The sequence below is a fragment of the Lontra canadensis genome, unplaced genomic scaffold (assembly GCF_010015895.1).
Source record: "Lontra canadensis isolate GAN:19392208 unplaced genomic scaffold, GSC_riverotter_1.0 scaffold48, whole genome shotgun sequence".
NCBI lineage: Eukaryota > Metazoa > Chordata > Mammalia > Carnivora > Mustelidae > Lontra > Lontra canadensis.
Window position 1 is genome coordinate 7,865,686 of NW_022631042.1, and position 19,553 is coordinate 7,885,238.

Genomic DNA, 19,553 nt, shown 5'->3' on the forward strand with positions numbered 1-19,553 from the left:
GAACTTCCTCTGGCCCTGCAGGTGCTTCCTTGGCCTTATTCAGGGACAGCCCAGAAACATGGGAGAATTATGAGAAGCAATCCTTATCCCCCACCAGGGCAAAGAGAGTTAGAGGATAAACGCCCAGGCCTCGCTGCCCCGCAGTCTGAAGGTTCTGATGTGTGTTCCCTACGGTTTCTCAGAAGATCCACAGAGGGACGTGGTCCGGGGGCCACACAGTGATTAGCTCCTCATTAGTGTGTTTCACTTCCCTGATTCACTTCCTTCTTCATTCGTGCTTCCTAGACCACTCAAGTCCATCTCAGGGTCTGCTTTTGAGAGAACGCAAACCGAAGCAGCATCTTTGGTCTTCACTTTATGTAAAACATTGATGTGTTGTTGGTGAAGTTCTTCCTGATGACTCATGTACTGAGATACGGGCTGTGACTCTTGGCTCCATGGAGGGTTGTGTTAGAACCATCTTCCCTTTCTCTGTGGGGAGTCCCACAGGAGAACCTAAAGGATAAGAAGGGGTGGGGGGGTTGAGAAAAAAACAAACTCTATTGCACCAAGAATTCCCACCACAGAGCAAATTTATTTTTATCTCTGGTCTGTGATTTTGATTGAAAAATACATTCTGGGGCAATCCTGTAGTTCTTTATCTCCACCAGCTGTGTGCCTAAGTGATGCTAATCCGGGATGCCAGGACCTTAAAATGAAGATTTATTTCAAGCCTTAACTGGTTAAGTTAGTCAAGACAGGAAATAAGCAAATGGTAGTTCTGCCTATATATCAGACCTTCGTTCATAAACAGTATGTATATTATGTATATATGACATATAAACAAGAGATAAAATTGTTCTTTACATTAACAGACTAATATTTAAAATGACATCAGGCCAAAAACATCTGTGTGTTTCTCCCAGCATCCCAGTAAAGCACTAAAAAGATATAGAAAATGTCAAGATTCACAGATTCTAGCAATGATATGACTGCTTAGGTATTGCTTTATAGGATAGGGACAGTTGTGTTTAAACACCCTCCCCACCCAGGATGCCTGGGTGGCTCAGTCGGTTAAGCATCTGCCCTCAGCTCTGGTCATGATCCCAGGATCCTGGGATTGAGTCCTACGTTGGACTCTCTGTTCAGCGGAGAGATTGCTTCTCCCTCTGCCCCTCCTCCTGCTGGTGCTCTTTCTGTCCCTCTCTCTCTCTCTCTCTCTGACAAATAGATAAATAAAATATTTAAAAATAAGTAAATAAACCTCCTCGCCACTGAATAATCCCTCCCTTTCTTTCTCCCACTACTCTCTTAACCAATTCTGAAGTCCCAAATCCCAAAGCACAGCATAACAGAAAGTAGAGAAAAGAGGGTGGTGACACATCATTGCCTGGGGCAGGTGGCACTATTACACAGCACCCTGGAGGGAGGCAGAGCTAGACAGGGCCTGGGGGTGGTAGATAGAGACCATCTCTCTACCATAGATAGAGATTTTTTTTTTGTTAATGATAGATCTATCTACCATAGAGATTTTTTACAACACAAGTGTTTCTCCCTAAAATAAGCACATAAAATCAGGAAATTGTGCCCTACGGTCCAGCAGAGCTATAGGACACAGTCGCCGATGGAAGTCTGGCTGCTCACTATGCGCGTGTTCACTGTTGTGGGAGATCCAAAGCAGGTGTCATGTCACACAGTCACTCACATGGGCATAATGGAGTTCATGAGCCTGCATCTGGGTAAATCTTCCCTTTTTGAATGAATGGAAGTTCAGCATGGGGCTATAACAAAATAGTGAAGCATGTAAGAAAGGGATCATTATAATTAGCCTTAAAGATTAAGAGGAACAGCATGACACAGAAACAGATTTACTGCGGAAAACAGAAGAAATTGAGAAAACGGGCTTGGAATCCTCAGGTGCTAGAAGATGTAGCATTTTAAAAACAACAGAAATGGGCGGGGCAGGCTGAACTGCAAAAAATCAAGCAGAGTAATGCTTGATCGAGTAAAAAGGCCATAATAAATCTGGGAGCTTGGCATTACCTCTGAACACTAAAACGTTGATTTGAGTTAGCAAATGGTGAAACTGGTCCTGCAAGCAATCCGTGATGTAGAGACCAACAGGAGGAAGTCTCCAGATACGGGGCAGGTCTCCAGCTGTGTTCCGTCTCAGCCGCAGTCCCAGTCACCACACTGTTACCAGCTACACTGCTCTTGACGTGGAGTCCCGGATCCAAGGCCATCTCTACCTTTGTTACCAGAGAAGGGGGAAAGGAAATGAAGTGTGAACCAAGAGCTTTGCTTATAACCCCTTGGAAGAAAGGGAAGGGCATGACCTACTTCTGACACATGTTAACGGACAAAGAAAGAGATACTGAAAAAATGAAGCATTCAAGATCAAATCTACTACTAGAATATCTTTGATTTACATGTGCATGTGAATCACCTGGGTGGTCAACTTACAGATCTGTTTCACTAGGTCTGGGGTCTGAGAGTTCACATTTCTATAAGGCCCCCAGTTACCAAATCTGGAGGAGAAAGACTTAAAAGAGAAAACCTGAAGCAAATGCAGTCCCTATATTCCGGGATGAATTAAAACAAATCACACCTAAGTATATTCTAATAATTCATGGAGAATTTAAAAGGATAAAGAAAAGTTATAGTTATGCATATAAGAAAATGAAAAGTTAATTGCAAATAAAAAAAATTGAGTGGATCCAGGACTGTCCTCAGCATTACTAAATGTCAGAGAACAATAGAAAAAAATCCCAGAGTTTGAAAGAAAGAAATTGTGGTATCAAAATCCATTAATGTAACTAGAAAGTGCTAGAAAAGATGCTACATATTTAGGGTTTTTTTTTTTTAAGATTTTTAAATTTATTTATTTTCAGAGGGAGACATAGCAGTGAGAGAGGGAACTGGAGCAGTGGGAGTGGGAGAGGGAGAAGCAGGCTTCCCACTGAGCAAGGAGCCCCGATGCGGGGCTCAGTCCCAGAATCCTGGGATCATGATCTGAGTGGAAGGCAGACACTTAACAACTGAGCCACCCAGGCGTCCCGTATTTAGGGTTTCTATTTGCTGCTGCAGTAATGACTGCAAACTTAGTGGCTTAAAGCAACATAGATTTTACTGTCTGATAGCGCAATAGCTCAGAAACCCAACACGTGTCTCACTGGGTTAAAATCAGCATGGAAGCATTCTTTTCTGGGATCTCTAGGGGGAAATATATTTCCTTGTCTTCTCCAGTTTCAGTTTCTAAAGGCCTTTTGTATTCCACGGCCAGTGGCCTTTTTCCTGTCTTCAAAGCCACTGGCAGGTTGAGCCCTCCTCACCCCACCATCTCTCTCCATCTGCAGCCAGGGAGGTTCTCCATTTTTAAGGACTTAGGTGATTGGATTGGGCCCACCCAGGTAATCCAAGATACCCTCCCAGCCTCAAGGTCTTAGTTTCTTGTGGTGTGAAGTAATAGATACACAGGTCTCAAGGGTTAAGGTATAGACCCATTGAAGAGACCACTGTTTTAACTATGACATCAAATATGCTCTTTCTGAAAAATTTGAGGATATATGCTAACAGAGGACCAAAATTCAAAATCCAAAAATGGAGAAATAGTGGAATAAAATGAATTGTGATGAGCATTAAAAAGTTTATTGGTTAAGTCTAAGTAACCATTACATAAATAGTTATAGGAAAATGAAAAGCTAGAAACAATTCATAAAGAATAATTATAATATAATCATTACAAACTGAGGATATAGTTTATACTGGAGTATAAGGACTGTGTGGACTACCTTACTCCTCTAGCCAAGACCAGTTGGACCTTAAAGGAAAACTAATCGGATGAGAACAATGGTTTGCTTTGTTTAAGGCCAAAAAAAAACAAAAACTGTTTAATGCAAATCAAAGCAAGCCATACTCCACATAGCAAAAGATGGCTTAAAAGAACTTAAAAGGAAGCTTAAAAGAGCAAAAAGCCTAAATAAAACAACTAAGAAATTAATATGCATCTGTTGTGACAATAAATTATAGAACACCTTTCTGAAAAACAGATCTCTAATTTGTAGAAAAATAATTTAGAATGCATCAAAAGCACTAAATGGAACTGTGCAGCATTTTATATCGATAACATCTAAAGTGCATTATGAAGTTCTCACTAAAATAATACCTGTTATTATCTTTACTTTGCTGCCGATAAGAAATCGGGGCCATAGAGAGATTAGGGGATTGCTCACACTCACTCCACTGTGAGCCACTGAGCAGACCCAGGGTCTCACTCACAGCCCAGGAGTCCATCCTGGTAGCAGATGCTGTTCTGTGTACACATGAGATGACATTACTAGTGAGGGACGGAGTGGAGTCTGGAACCCAAGTCCGTTTTATCCCATGTCCTGTGCGCATAACTTCTCTGCTATACTGCCTCAGAATTGTTTTTCTCTTTATGTCTTTGCCTCATCCCCTTAACACAGGTTATTTTTGTTCTATCCTCCAGTCTACCTGCATGACCAGAACCCCTACCAACCCTTCATTGATTTTGCCACTTTCAGCCACTGTGAATTCTCCCATCCAGTCCCTTCCCCTGCCCCTCTACCCCCTGCACTGACCCCTGCACCCCCAACCCCACAGAATAGACCCTGGGGAATTTCACAGACAGACATACATACACACATGTGTGCAGACACATGCACACACACGATCTGCTCCAGCCTCTTGATGAGGGCTTGAATGCTTCTTCTCTGTCAAGGTCAATTCCTCCTTCTGTTCTCTAGATCCCATCCTCTCTCCTCATGAAATAATTTCACCAATTAGCCCCTTTCCTCCTGAGTCTTTAGACTATCTCTGTTCAGATACCTTCTCATCTGAATGTAAGCATGCTTTCCCCAAATCTTCCTCTGATGGGAGTGGGGGTGAGACCACCATGACATTATCCCTTCAACCCCATAGCCGTTTCCTGTTCCACTTCCTTCCTTCCCATTCATTCAAATGCACTGAAATCTGATTTCTGCCCTCTTATAGGAATTAAATTGCTTCAACAGAGGACACCAGTCACCTTCCCATTTGATGGTCCACTTAAAACCTTGTTTTATGAGTATTTCCATTTATTACGTCTTGACACTTTCTCTTTTCTTGGCTCTCTATTACTTCCCAGGCACTTCATTCATTCTTTTCCATACCCTAAGGAGGTTCCATTCATGCTGCACAGTATTTTAAGTTTAATCCGATACATTATGTCTCTTATTCTGAGCCTTCTACCAATCACCAGACAACAGAGCCCACCACCAACAACTTCTTCACCTGAACCCAAACTCTCAAAGGCACCTCATACTCATTGCACTATACTCCACTCCCGGAAGCCTCTTTTCCTGAACTTTAGCTAATGACACCATCATTATCCAGGTTCTGAAGCTACACGTCTTAATAGATTTCATCTCCTCCTTTATATCATTCTCCATCCCCCACAAATCTCCGTGCCTCATCCATTTTCCTAAGTATCTTAAAACTCTGTCTCTTTCTTTCTCCCTCCTCACACACCCTTCACTACTGTGATCAGTTCATTCAGATGTGTCTATTGAAGTATCTACTAGTGTCAGGTATTGTGTAAAATACTAGGGATACATTGTGAGCAAAATAAATTTTATCCCACCCCTGATGGAATTTGTACTCTAGCTGGGGAGATGGGCATTAAACTAATAATTTCACAACTATAATTACATGAATACAATTTCATAAATATGGGAAAACTACAGTATGCAATGAAAAATTATAATAGAGGGCACCTGGGTGGCTCAGTGGGTTAAGCCTCTGCCTTCAGTTCAGTCATGATCTCAGGGTCCTGGGATGGAGCCCTGCATTGGGCTCTCTGCTCAACAGGGAGCCTACTTCCCCTGCTCTCTCTGCCTGCCTCTCTGCCTACTAGTGACCTCTCTCTCTCTCTCTGTCTAATAAATAAATAAAATCTTTTTTAAAAGATTTTTAAAAATCTTTTTTAAGGCTTTTTTTTATAAGAAAAAAAAGAAAGAAAAACTATAATAGCTTTGATTTCAAAATAAAAGGTCAGGGGGCACTTGTGTGGCTCCATTGGTTAAGTGTCTGACTTTGGTTCAGGTTATGATCATGGGGTCCTGGGATCAAGCCCCGAATCAGGGTCTGTGCTCAGCAGGGAGTCTGCTTGAGGATTCTTTCTCTCCTTCTTCTTCTTCTACCCTTCCCCCTGCTCATTCATTCTCTCTGTCTCTCAAATAAATAAATAAATCTTAAAAAAATATAAAATATAAAAAGTCAGGGACATCTTCTGTGGGGAGGTGTTGTTTAAGCTGACACCTAAGGAGAGTTAGAGGTAGCTGTGTGGAGGGTGAGAAAAGGTGGGCAAATGAAGGAGCCTGTGCAAAGTCCCTGTGGTTAGAAAAGTCTGACTTATTCAAATCCTGTGAGTGAAGGGGAGTGACCCATGAGGCGTTTGGGGAATAGTAAGTGGGGACCTACTAATAGGTTTTGTGTTTTATCCTAAATTCAGGGGGAAATCCATGGAGGGATTTTAAGCATAATCAGATCCTGTGATGACAGCAAATTTGTTGTTGCTTTGATTCAGGCAGTAGATGATGGTGAGTATGGATTACAGCAGAGGCCATGGACATGGAAAGAAGTGCACCTGAAATAGATTTGGGAGGTGAAATCGGATTTGGTGATAAGGAAGTGGGGGAGAGGGAGACATTAAGAATGACTTTCAGGCCCCTGTCTTTAAAACTCAGGAGGCAAGTGAAAATTTACCAAAATGAGGAAAAGATTTGGGGGAAATGATCAAAGGTTCCACTTTCACTATGTTGAATTTGTGGTGTTTGTGAGACACCACAGCTCAATAAATATTTAATGTTGACATAAAGTGAAACAGACATATAATCTTTCTGAAACTACTTCAAGATGTTTCTAGACAGGTTTCTCAAAAAAAAAAATACGTGATGCTATATAGTCATCGTTTTTAAACAATTATTACTCTCAGAATTGAAACTTTCTATTTGTGAGTATTGCTACCCTTCCACATTTTCTTTGCCAACTGTTTACAGCATGCTGTAAACAGAGCAGTTTATCTCTTCACTGCTCTTGGTTCTGTTCAGAACATTTAAAAAAGAAAGAAAACGCTTTGTAATTTTTAATATGTTCTGCAAGCTCACCCCACTCTGAGTTTTAGCCTCCCTGACACAGTTCTTCCTCTTTCCCTGCAGGCCTTTATTCCTATTCGAGGCTCTTCACCTGGCCTGCTTTATTCTGAACACATTCTTTATGTAGCGGAGTTTATCAGAAGACAACATGTGCAGACTTATCCTTTCTAGATACTCATTGGGATTACTTTAAATGATCAGACTGCTCTCTCCATAGGGAACAAAGCCAGGGGGAAAAATGCTATTCGGAAACAGCTTCATGGTGTTTGTGAGGAAAACACTTCCATTTAAAAGATGCAGAAAGGATCCTTTTTTAAAGCCTTGTAGAGTGAGCCTCAGCTTACCACATAAAACAGATTCTGGCCAAAGATGGTGACCAATTTGGGTTCTTCTCTGTAAACGGAGTATTGTGCTTGGCTAAAGGTTGGTGACAGGAGATCTGGGTACCACCAGCAGAGTGTACCTTCCATACTTGTGTAAAGGAAAGGTGTGGGGAAGTTTTTGGCCCAAGTCACTTTCATTAAGAAAAAAAATGCCCCTTTCTGACTTCGAATAGCTTAAACAGATTATCTAAAGGAACTGCCGAGTTTAACTCATTTAACGAATTTTAATAAGACATACATGAATCCGTTAAAACCCAGGAAGAAAGTGAATAACACTGAACTACTTTTAATGGAAATTAGTGCTTTACCCTGCTGGCTCACATGTACCAAAGGCTGAATTTTTGACGGAAAATTTGCCAGACTGCGGGGATAATTAGAGGATCCTTAAGTTAAAGATTAACTTTATTAGTGGTATTTTTCTCCCTCAAATTAGCCCTAACAGGAGATTCTAAAAACCCTGGGGCATTTTTCCCCCTTTGGGAAACTTCAAAAAAATGATTACCTCTTTTAGAAGACTTTCTAACAGTCCTTGAAATATTTTCAGAAATGTAGTAAGAACATGAGTGTCCTTTATTGCCTCTAATCCTTTGTGAGGAAGGATAACTTTAGAGGTAGAAGGGGCTGTGTGGGTGTCCAGGTGAGTTTCCTGTCCTCCAGCAGGACACCACAGAAACTGTGAAAAAGAAATTCTCTTTCTTACTCTTTTATCCTCTCTCACACTCACGCGATATGCACATACTTCTGCTTTTCTTCTCTTCCCTCTTCTATGGCTTTCTTTTTCTTTTCTTTTTTTTAAATAATGGTGAAATAGACATAAAATGTGTCACGTTAGTCACATGTAAGGGGACAGGTTCAGTAGTGCTAAGTACGTTCACACTGTTGTATCTTCCTTCTCTTTTAAGCAAAATAGAACACAGCTCTTAATAAACCAGAGCGGGACATCTGCAGTGAAACAGGTTTTTATTTCAAAGTGCCTCCTACTTCTTTTCTATTGCTTAAAGAAAAAGAGAAATATAAAACATTTCCCCTGCATCTCTATCATTTTTAGTAACTGCAGAATTCCCTCTAAAATACATGAAACTGCAATGATAATCTTCAAAACCAGAGTCATATGTTGTACAAAGTACTTCAGTTGAAGGGGAACCCATTTCACATTCTGCAAATGGAAGTTCAGTCTATCAAATGGACCATAGAGGCATATTGAAAGATTTAGTTCTGTTTGGGGAAATTTCTAGAAATCTGGGGGAAAAAATTGCCTTGGCATTATTCCATATTGAAGATACCATCATGGAACTCTCTGATCTAAGTCACTCTTCATTGTGTTTTGATCTCTTATTCAAAGTGGGGTGATTTTAAAATTTCATCATGTTGTTGCTGTGTGAAAATAAATAAAATAAAAAATCTTACCCAACCACTTACAAATGCACACTAGAACAGGGCTCTCCTTCAGAACTACTGTGACTATATTGATAGTTTTTCATTCTAGATATCATGTGTCAGAAGCAGGTTTTGAAAAGAGCCGCTTTGTGGAACCTTCCTCTTGATACCAGGCAATGTTGCCAACCAGTCACCAAGCAATCAGAAAATGGTCCTTTGTGATGCTCACATTGGCCACAGAGTTCTGCATCCCATGAGGGGAGGCCTCTGTCAAGGCTGATGATGGACAGACAACCAACAGAAGCCAATAATCTGCATAGCAAATGGAATGTTCTGCTGTTCCTCTAAAGCAAAAGTCCTAACAATAAAACATTGGAGGGGGTGCAGGAAAAGGAAATATTAAATAATTTCTGGGTCTCTTGCTTCATTGAATGGGGTATTACCTGCAGTAGATATTACGATTGTGTTTTTGTTTTTAAATGGACTTACATAAAATGTTCTCCTGATAAGGTGTTCAGATTTAGCAAATAAAAAATACAGAATTCCAGGGGTGCCTGGGTGGCTCAGTTCGTTAAGGGTCTAACCTTGATAAGGTCATGATCTCAGGATTGTGAGATCAAGTTCCACACTGGGTGTGGAGCCTACTTGACAGTCTCTCTCTCTCTCTACGCCCTTCCCCACCCCACTTCCATGTGCACTCTCTCTCAGACAGAATTCCCATTTAAATTGAATTTCAGATGAAGAGCAAAAAATTTTTTTTTTAAGATTTATTCATTTCACAGACAGAGTTCACAAGTAGGCAGAGAGGCAGGCAGAGAGAGAGGGAGGAAGCAGGCTCCCTGCTGAGCAGAGAGCCAGATGTGGGCCTCAGTCCCAGGACCCTGAGATCAGGACTTGAGCCGAAGGCAGAGGCTTAACCCATTGAGCCACCCAGGTGCCCCCCAATTTTTTTTTTGTGTAAGTATATCCTATATAACATATATCTCATGTAATATACAGGACATATTATCCTTAAAAAAATCATTCATTCTCTATCTGAAATTCCAATTTAACTGAGCATATTGTATCTTATCTGATAGCCATCTTCCTGTAGTTTACTGAAAGTTGTATTTATTGATATGTAGAATTCAGTTCAAGTTTCAGTATGAAATCACTGTTGTCTTTGGTTTTCAAGGACTGAAATTTCTTGTATAAGCTCTTTGTGCTGGGCTTCTGTTTCTCTGCCCATCTCACTGTGCTTTCAGGAGCAGAATGAAAAATTTATTTTAGTTTTATGTCTAATAAAGACAGATTTTAGAAATCTAATAACGCTTTGAGCTTCATAGTAAATATATCTAAATTTTCTCATTAGCTCCATCTAAATTTTCCCATTTTTTCTTTTTTTTCCCCCTTTTAGGTCCCTACTTAAGGTTTGTTAGCTTATAACTATACCTTAAGGTCTTTCACTTTGTTCCTCAGAATGAATTAAATAATTATGTTTCCATTTGTGCATACACAAACACATACAAATAAATGATTAATATGGAAAAGATGGGTCATTATAAAGAAATTTGATTCCCAAAAGGGAATATAATATACTGCTTTCTGTAGAAGTAGGGGAAATAAAGGCCAGAAATAAACTAAAACATAAAGATGATGTTACTATCATTTTAAAGAAATACTCTTTTTCTATGAATTAGGTTCACAGCTCTGAAAGATTAAGAAAAAGTTATCTTGTTCTGTTTCCTTATGGAGAGTGGTGGTGGGAAACCCGAAACTCATACTTTGAGCAGACCAAACCTAACTTACTTCTATCTCCAACTAGAATGATTCCAGAAAAAGAAAAATTACAGAAATAAGGATTTAAAAGTTTTTCCTTTATTTTTGTTTTTTTTTATATAAACATTAATTAGGATAAACTTGGTTTCCAAGAGCAGCCATCCTACAAAAAAACATATTGTACATTTGTAATATATAATAGTTTGGTCCACACTATTCTAGCATTTCTGTAGCTCTTCCAGTGGAGTTGAACAGAAAGTTGGACTTTCATCGTCTAGAAAACTTGACTTTCTGGCTTAATTAAACCAAATCGAGTATATCCAAGATAGGAGTTTTCTATTTATCTTCATTTAAATGTCTATAGCATAATTGATAATTTGCCAACGAAACACAGAGGGCCACATAAGTTATTTCTATTTGGGGAGATCTATCCTGATACTATTTCTTACTACCCGAAATTAGTTACTGCCTAGCAACCAGCCTCTTTTTGACAATGTCTCAGAAAGGCTAAGGATGGCTTCAGACTGAAGGCTCTGTGGCACAACTCAGTGTTAGAAATATTCCAGAAACTGCCATAATAGGAGCAGGACAGGGCTCCTGGGTCACACCAATGGTCTGGGGTCAGACTAAATGAAACAGCCTTAAAAGAATGGGGAGCCAAAGTACCTCAGATGAAAGGTGGTCATGGTAAACATCCCTCTCTCCTTGTCTGATCTTGACCAGTGGCCCTCTTATGCCATTTTAGTTCTGACACCAGAACTGCTGAGAAGTCAGATGATTACACATTTTCCGGATGAGGAATAATCATCTTTTAGCATAATGTCCCACGCAGAGACGAGAGCTTTGTAACAGAGTGACCATTTTTAATACGTTTGTATCTAAAAACTCCCATCACCTTACTAAAATAAAACAGTAAATACTCCATTCCAGCGCTCCAGGAAGAAGGTGATGATGCAAAGAAAGCAGAGGAAATAATTGAATGTTTTGACATTGTGAGACTGTACAAATGACATCTTTTGCAGAAGACCTGTTGCCGGCAATTCCATACATCAACAAATAAATTTTATCCTTCACTGAAACTAATGGTTAATTGGCCAATAGGCTACAATTTATTTTATTTTATTTTATTTTATTTTATTTTATTTTATTTTATTTTATTTTTACTGTAGACTTAGCAGTCAATTTGTTTTTATTGGCATTTTTACAAAGTCAAGGAGACAAATGTATTTATCTGTAACTTTCACTCTCAGCTGCTTCCAAAATAAGATAGGATTAGACCCTTCTAATTAAGTTATAATTGAACCACATGTCGAACAGAATTTTTTCATTAGTTGGAAAGATAAGAACTTAAAGGATACGTAAGATGAGCTGATTCTTCTCATCTCCTTAGGTAGGATGGTTATTACACTTGAGCATTGCTTGAACTCTGGGTTCCAAAAAAAAGCTGAGCAACCTGGTAGATTATATACCTTCCCTCTTTGCAATAAATGAAGAAGCATCAGGTCTTTACAACATGCATTGAGGTACAGTTAGTCTTTATGCTGTGCCTGAGCAAGATTGCTTAAACATCTAGAGAATTGGGTGTCCCGATTTCTGCAGATATTTCCTACAAATGGGCTACAGTTTTCAACTATTACCATTTTATAGGATCCCAGTTTTTAAGCGTGATAAACACACAGTATGTGACTTATTTTTAATATTTCACTTCTTTGGGCATTTTTCAGACACCAACTAACATTAACATGAGCAAATTTGCTGTTTTGGCTTACCAGTGCCAGTACATGTCAGCCGTCCCTCTCCCCTCCCCACCATTATTTTTAAGCTTGTTTTTATTACTTTAAAAAAAATTGATACCATGTGACGATAATAATAAAAGAAAAAAAGGAAAAGCAATTAATCTCTCTTTTGCTTTTTATTATTTAAATGGTCATTTGGATTACAACAGAGACATTCCAATCTGCATACCATTTGGAGTTTTTTTGTTTTGTTTTCTTGTTTTTGTTTTTTCTTTGCATACCATTTGTGATCATAAATGTTGCTCAGTAAAACTGGAAAAAATAAAGCATGGCTTTGTTGATATATGAGTCATTCAATTAATAAGCAGTTTGAGCTACTTCTTCATGCACAGTATTCCTGGCACTAGCATAATAAACAGATACCTGCTCAGAGAAGGTCTCTGTGGGAGAACAGTCCCCAAAGAGTTATGCTTTTATACTAGAATCTGATTCATAATATGGGTACAGACATTATTTTTAAATTTAAGACTAATGAGCTCTTCTGTAAGTAGCCCAAAGTGATACCTGAAAATGGTTCACTATTCACTTGACCCAGAAAACCTTATAAAATCATGCAAATCAAGAGGTTCAGATCTCCATATTCACTTTTTAAAACACACGTGAAACTGCCCAGACCATCAGGGGTATGCAGATCCGGAAAGCCACCAAGTATCTGAAAGACGTCACTTTGCAGAAGCAGGGTTTGACATTCTGTGGCCACACTGGTGGAGTTGGTAGGTGTGCCCGGGCTGAACGGCAGGGCTGGACACAGGGTCGGTGAGCCAGAAAGAGCACTGAGTTTTTACTGCACATGCTTAATAATGCAGACAGTAATGCTGAACTGAAGGGTGTAGATGTAGATTCTCTGGTCATTGAGCACATCCACGTGAACAAAGCCCCCAGATGTGGTGTGGAATTTATAGGGCTTGAGGCCACATTAACCAGACATGATAAGCCCCTCCCTGCTGTGTCCAGATGATCCTTCCCGAAAAAGAGCAGCCTGTTCCTAAACCGGAAGAGGAGGTTGCAGAGAAGAAAAAGATACCCCAGAAAAGACTGAAGAAACAAAAACGTGTGGCCCAGGAGTAAATCCTGCATAAAATAAATGCAAATTAAAAAAAAAAAAAAAAAACAGGAAAAAAATAAATGTAGGACTCAGAAGTCTTGTTGATTGCTTTTTAACCAGATAAAGAAGAATTCTGCTATACACAAAGCAGAATTATTTTTTACTAAGCAAAGGTATTTACCTTGAAGAATTTAATTTCTGTCTATATTCTCTCTGTCCCTCTTCCCCCTGCCCTCCTCCCACCCTGCCACCCTCCCCCATTCTCCAGCTATGGCCGGGACACACAAATCCCTAAGGATGGCTCAGTATTAGATTTTGTAACGCAGCTGACCATTTGCCATAGTTTATCTTCTCTGTGCCTCAGACTCCTCAGCCATCAAATAAGGACATGTTCTTAGAATAATTAACATAATTCCAGTGAAATGATTTGGGCTCCTTGAAGAAAACTGTAGCATATTTTGTCAGGCAATGAATTAATATTAATGCAATCATCTGAATATCATGCCACCCGTAAGTGGTAGCAGGTTATATTTTCAAAGTTCAAATATTGTTTTCTTTATTACAGGTTTCTTTTCTCCATGGAAAACTCCAAAGCCTGTAAGTTGGAATTATTATGCTTCCTTCTTTATTTCTAGTTATTATTGCAATCCCAGTAAATAAGAGTTAATTGGGTGACAGCAAAATCTCTTTTACCTCTGAGATTCTGTGATGTCAGAAGCACAAATCCTGTGTCCCTTTGTCTTGTACTTTTCCCACAAATACAAAAATAGCATGTCTTCCTTTCCTGTAGAGGCAATTCTTCCTGTTTTTTTAATATACTTAGAAAATGGGCATTAGCACTATTCAATATGGCGTACTGTAGAAACCTTTTGTTTTCCCCCATCAGGAATAACTGTCGTCTTCATAATATGGAATTTTCAGACAAGATGCAAATTGTATTCCTAGAGGTCTGGACCTGCAAATTAAATCTGGTGCATAAGGAATTTAGCTTTGTATATATTTATATGTTTATATTCACATTTTGATGTATTTGCTAAATAATACATCTGTGAATATTGTAGAGACATACATATTCCACCAAACCTGGCAATCACTCAACTTCTGAACCTCCTTCAGAAGCTGGTGATCTCCACCATCACCTAAGCTCTCTGGGCGTAGTTCCCTCATGAATCGCGATGCCAATATAGGAGGCTGATGGATTTTAATCATCTTTCTGTGTGGCTAGGTTAGCCAAGTAGACTTTGCAAGTAGAAGTAATTTCTCCTTGCCATTAGATTGAAACTAGTTACTGGCCAAGTCCCCAGAACTGACACTGGTTTTCTGGGATCCTGTTTCACGGTGGGCTAGAATACCGTGCCCTGCGAGGGATGTTTAAACCCACAAGTAGAGGAGAACTATAGCGAAGTGATTCAACTCAAAAACAAAACATGGGGAAATCACTTCTTGGGCCTACGTCTTTTCTTCCCTCTCACCCTGAGCAGCTCAGATGAAAGTGGCCGCAAGTCTGGCCAGTGAGTAGGGAATTCTGGCTTAACTTAGGCTTCTCCTGTTTCTTTCACGGAGGGAATATTTAACTGCTTGATTTTCTGTTTTTACAAAGGGAGGTGATATAATTTTGCATCCTTTTCAAGTTCATAACTGGCTTAATTAAATAACGTAATGGTTTGAAGATGTGAAAGTGAAGTGCTACTGAGCCCTGTCATATGCCTGAGCTCCAGGTCTCTCTCAAAGAGACATAAGGAAACCAGGAGCTGGAGATGAGGGACTGATCTTTCAGAGCTGCCCAACCTCCTCATCAACCACGTCCGCCTTGAGGACTGTCTCATCTGGTCCACAGAGAAGATCAGATGGGCAAACTGGGCCCATGTGGGCTTAATAAACTACAGAGTGATGTGCATGGTTTGAAAAGAGGTGGTTTTAAAATGTTTAAAGTGAAATTTGTTTTATCTTGGCCAAAATACAAATAATTTCTTCCTTTCATCCCTAAAGTTAATCTTTGCTTCTGTGGTTATACACATCTTTATCTAATTGAACAAGGAACCTTGCAACTTCATCGTGGTGCTACAATTATGCAATTTAGTGATTTCCTTATATGTACCACATTTACACAAATTATGCCATTTGGCATAATTACAGCATTTTCTGTCATTATGGTAATTACATCCATAGTCAATAATTCCCAGAAAGGTTTTATAGAACTCAGTTTACAATTAATCCTGAACCCACATGTCCCTTCCAAAGCTAAGGCTTGGACTTTCAGGTTCTAGACTGAGGATATAGGACTGTCAATGTAATGTCCTCCATGTATCCGCCAGAAGCTCTTTAGACTAAGGATTGTAATGAGAAGCAGTATGATACACGTTTTGGGGCACAGGCTCTGAAGGCATACCGCCTGGGGTCAAACTTTGCTTATTCTCTTTAGTATCTGTATGACCTTCAACTAGACACTTAAGTTGTCTGTATCTCAAGTTCTGTCTGTAAAATGGGAACAGTGATACTACCCCACTCATATGACCATCATGAAGAGTCTCAGTCCATGTAAGTTGCTTAAAAGTGCCTCTAAAAATATGTTGAGCTCAAAAATATGAAGTACTGTCATCCTAGAAAGCAGACCCTCCATGCATAAAACCTCAATAAATTAGTGGCTCTATAAAATGAACATAGTTTACTGAAGCATTCATTGAAACAAATATATAAATATATACATACAGTGTATGGATTTATAGACACTTTCCTCTCGGAATTGACAGCATCTGTAGTCAGGATGAGGAAATGTTATCCTGAGTGAGATCTCTCCTCCTACTGGTCCTGTGTGACTTCCTAACCCTCTTCTATCCTGCTCATCTACATCTTAAGCTAATCTGCGTTGAGATAGTCATTTCCTTGGTAACAAGTTCTATACTAATTGTAGTGAGTTCTCCTTCTCTCCCTCTGGAAGGGATCCAAGTTCGTTCTTCAAGTACAGAATCAAACCAAATGCCTCTTCATATCCCAGCCCTGCTCTAAAACGGTGAGGGGGTGCATTTAGACTACACCAGCTTCTATAGAAAGCAAACAGTTTCTCAGCAGAGTACTTTGTGGGAGGTGGGGCACTGCCTTATTCACAAGCCCTCAACTCGCAGTGTGCCCCCTCGATGAGAAGGTGGTTCCGTCACGATTGGGTTTTCCTGCTTTATCGTTGAAGGTCCTATTGTGGACTACATGTCCACTCTGTCCGCTGACAGTTCAGTGACTCTACTTTCATACAGTCAGGCATTCATTCATTCATTCATTCACCAAGGCCTGAAGAGTTATAAGCTTTCTCCCAGACACTGAAAACAACCTCATTTCCACTTTTCCTTACCCTAGTGAGATGCCTAGGCTTGGACACCATGGCGACTGTACAAGGCCCATTCAGAAGTCTGGGAGAGGGAAATGTCTGGCTGGAGCGCAACTCTAGACAGGCCAACATCAGGAAGACACTAGGTGAAACAAGTGAGGACCAAGGGTCTGGACGATGGGACAGGATCAGAATCTAGGGTGTTTAAGAAGGTTGGGAGGAACAAGTGAGTAGAGTGTCCCAGCTAGAATGCATAAGTCCAGAGACCACATTGTCTAAGAAAGTAGAAGTCAACAGAGTGCGCCCTGCAAAAGATGCTGTCAGATCAGCACACCAGCCCCAGTGAGCAAGGGGGAACCTCTGACCCCAGGGCAGGCGGTTTGCACCGTGGTCTTCAGGGCTGAAGCCAACAAATAACTCGATCTGGGGGTGGGGAGCAAGTCTGCTTCTTTGGGAATTTCATGGGCGCAGTGATTTTCTGCTCTACAGTCTTTTACGAAAGGCTGACAGAGTGACTCAGGGGTTGTTGAATGTCACAGCAAGATGTTGTGAATGCTTTACTAAGCATAAACCAGACTCTTGACTAATTCCCCCGTTTCTGTGCTATAGGAATTGTAGAATTTGTCACTCTGCCCCAGTAACCTTCCCAACAGTGCCCAAAGCATTATTTGTTCTGTAGTTTTACGAATGTTTTTTAGAAATACTAATATTTCACCTGAAGCATGTTTGCTCCAATGACTGCACATGAACAGTACATATACTAGCAAGACCTATGTGGGTATCAGCTCCCCCTCAGCAGAAGATGAGAGAAAGCAATAGACATCAGCTGAAGCCCTCAGAAGACAAGTGGAATTCTACAGCTACAAAGTCCACAAATCTAATTTATTTACTGTTTAGAAGTTAGAATCTTATGTTTGGAAACAGAAGGAGAAAGTCACAACCACAGTGTAACCACATAGTGCCTAAAGCCAGTCACTTTGCATGAAAAATCGAAAAAGAATATGACTTTACCCACAAATGTGGGTCTTCTCATCATAGCAAAGACACAGAGACTGGATGACCAAAGAAACCCAGAATGACTTCCTAGATGAATTTTGCTATCAAATAAATTATGAGGTGCAGATTTTTACTAAATGGGAGCAAAAGGGCCACTGAGCAGAACATTAGCAAAAATTCTAAGCAAATTTGCCAGTTATTCCCCTCAATGTGTTATTGTGAAAAGCACTCCTGTCAGAGTTACTAATTGGGTTGACCTGGGGTCTCCTGCTGACAGCTGCTGGACCTCTTTGCATTTTCCAGATTATGTTTCATATGAGGGACTTGAGCTTCCCTAGGGATTTTCCATCTTCATTAGGTATAGAAACTTTGTTTAAGTGAAATCTTGGTCAGTAGCCCATGCAGAAAACAAAGGAGAGTGAAGCCAATTGTCTCAGTCCCTTCAGACTGCTGCACCATAGACTGGATGGCTTCTAAACAGCAGCAATTTATTCCTCAAAGTTCTGGAGGCCAGAAGTCCAAGATCAAGGCGCTGATGGGTTCAGTGTCTGGTGAGAGCCCACTTGCTAAAAGCAGTCTTTTCTCTGTAACCTCACCTGGCAGAAGGGTCTTCTAGACTCTTAGTCTCCTTTATAAAGGCACTCAGCCCATTCATGAGGACTCCACCCTTGTGACCTACTCAACCCCCCCCTCAAGACCTTCCCTCTTAGTACCATCACCTTGGGTGTTGGAATTTTAACATATAAATTTGGGAGGGGACTCAAACATTCAGACTGTAGTATCAGTCTTACTGAGAGGCATGTTAGTGATCCATTTCTTTCATAGTTTGCTGGCTCACTTGACACCTGCGACAGTCCCAGTTAGGTGAGGAAGTCATGGGGAACTTTGTTTTACAAAGTGACATGCACGGTATGCGGTACCTCATGTTCCCTCCATGTTACCTCCCTCCTCATGTTACCTCACGTCCTACACTCCCAAGGATGTAGAGCCTCACCGAGATAGAACCGCAGGGAAACAAAAGCAGGCTAGGTCAGTAGGGGACAGAAGGGTCTAATCCTGCCAAACTCAAAACAGTGTATATCAAAGCTAGTTTGTTTGTTTGTATGTTTCTTTGCTTTAAAAACTACAGTCATGAGTCAGCCAGATTGGGGGGAAAAAAAGAATAGCTGACCATATTTTACTGATGATTTCATTCATTCACTAAATTAACATTTTCTGAGCTTACTCTGTGTTGGTAAAAGAAAAATGTGGAAGAGTCTGTCCCTGGCAGGATCTGTCCCCAACGTGCTCTGTTTGAGGAGACACAGGTAGACTTGCCATTATCCTTAAGCATCATGAGGGTCGGGTGTGAGGGGTGGCTAGCAGTGCTATGGGAGCATCCAGAAGGATGTGTAACCAGTTCTGGAATGGTCAGCAAAGGCCTTCCAGAGGAGACCTCTTATCCAAGTCTAGTAGCCTTCCGGTAAAGGGAGGAAGGGAATTGGGAAAGTGGAAAGGTAAAGTTGGCAAGTAGGAGGAGAAATTAAGAAAGTACATGAAGGGGCAGGGGCAGGAGAAAATCTGATGGATCCTGGGGACTGAGAGGAGAGACCATCAGTGAGTATGAGAACCGTGAGCAGGAAGTGGGTCATGAGGAGCCACTAATGCCCCAGCAGGGAGGTTAGCCTTAAGCCTGAAGACCAGGCTGACCCAGTGCAGAAATTTAGATAAAAGGATAACCTGATCGAAGTTTTACACAGAGCAGGT

The 19,553-nt window shown here is 40.5% G+C and overlaps 1 protein-coding gene and 1 pseudogene across 7 annotated transcripts in view; both read left to right on the forward strand.

Annotated features, from left to right (window-relative positions):
* Positions 1-19,553, forward strand: part of MAGI2 (membrane associated guanylate kinase, WW and PDZ domain containing 2) — a 1,351,061-nt gene that overhangs the window by 1,149,940 nt on the left and 181,568 nt on the right. For all 7 annotated transcript variants that reach the window (XM_032873261.1, XM_032873263.1, XM_032873262.1 and 4 more), the window contains one exon: positions 14,058-14,089. In XM_032873261.1, coding sequence (XP_032729152.1) covers positions 14,058-14,089 — 32 coding nt within the window. The remainder of the gene's footprint in view (positions 1-14,057; positions 14,090-19,553) is intronic.
* LOC116876879 lies at positions 12,958-13,515 on the forward strand (annotated as a pseudogene).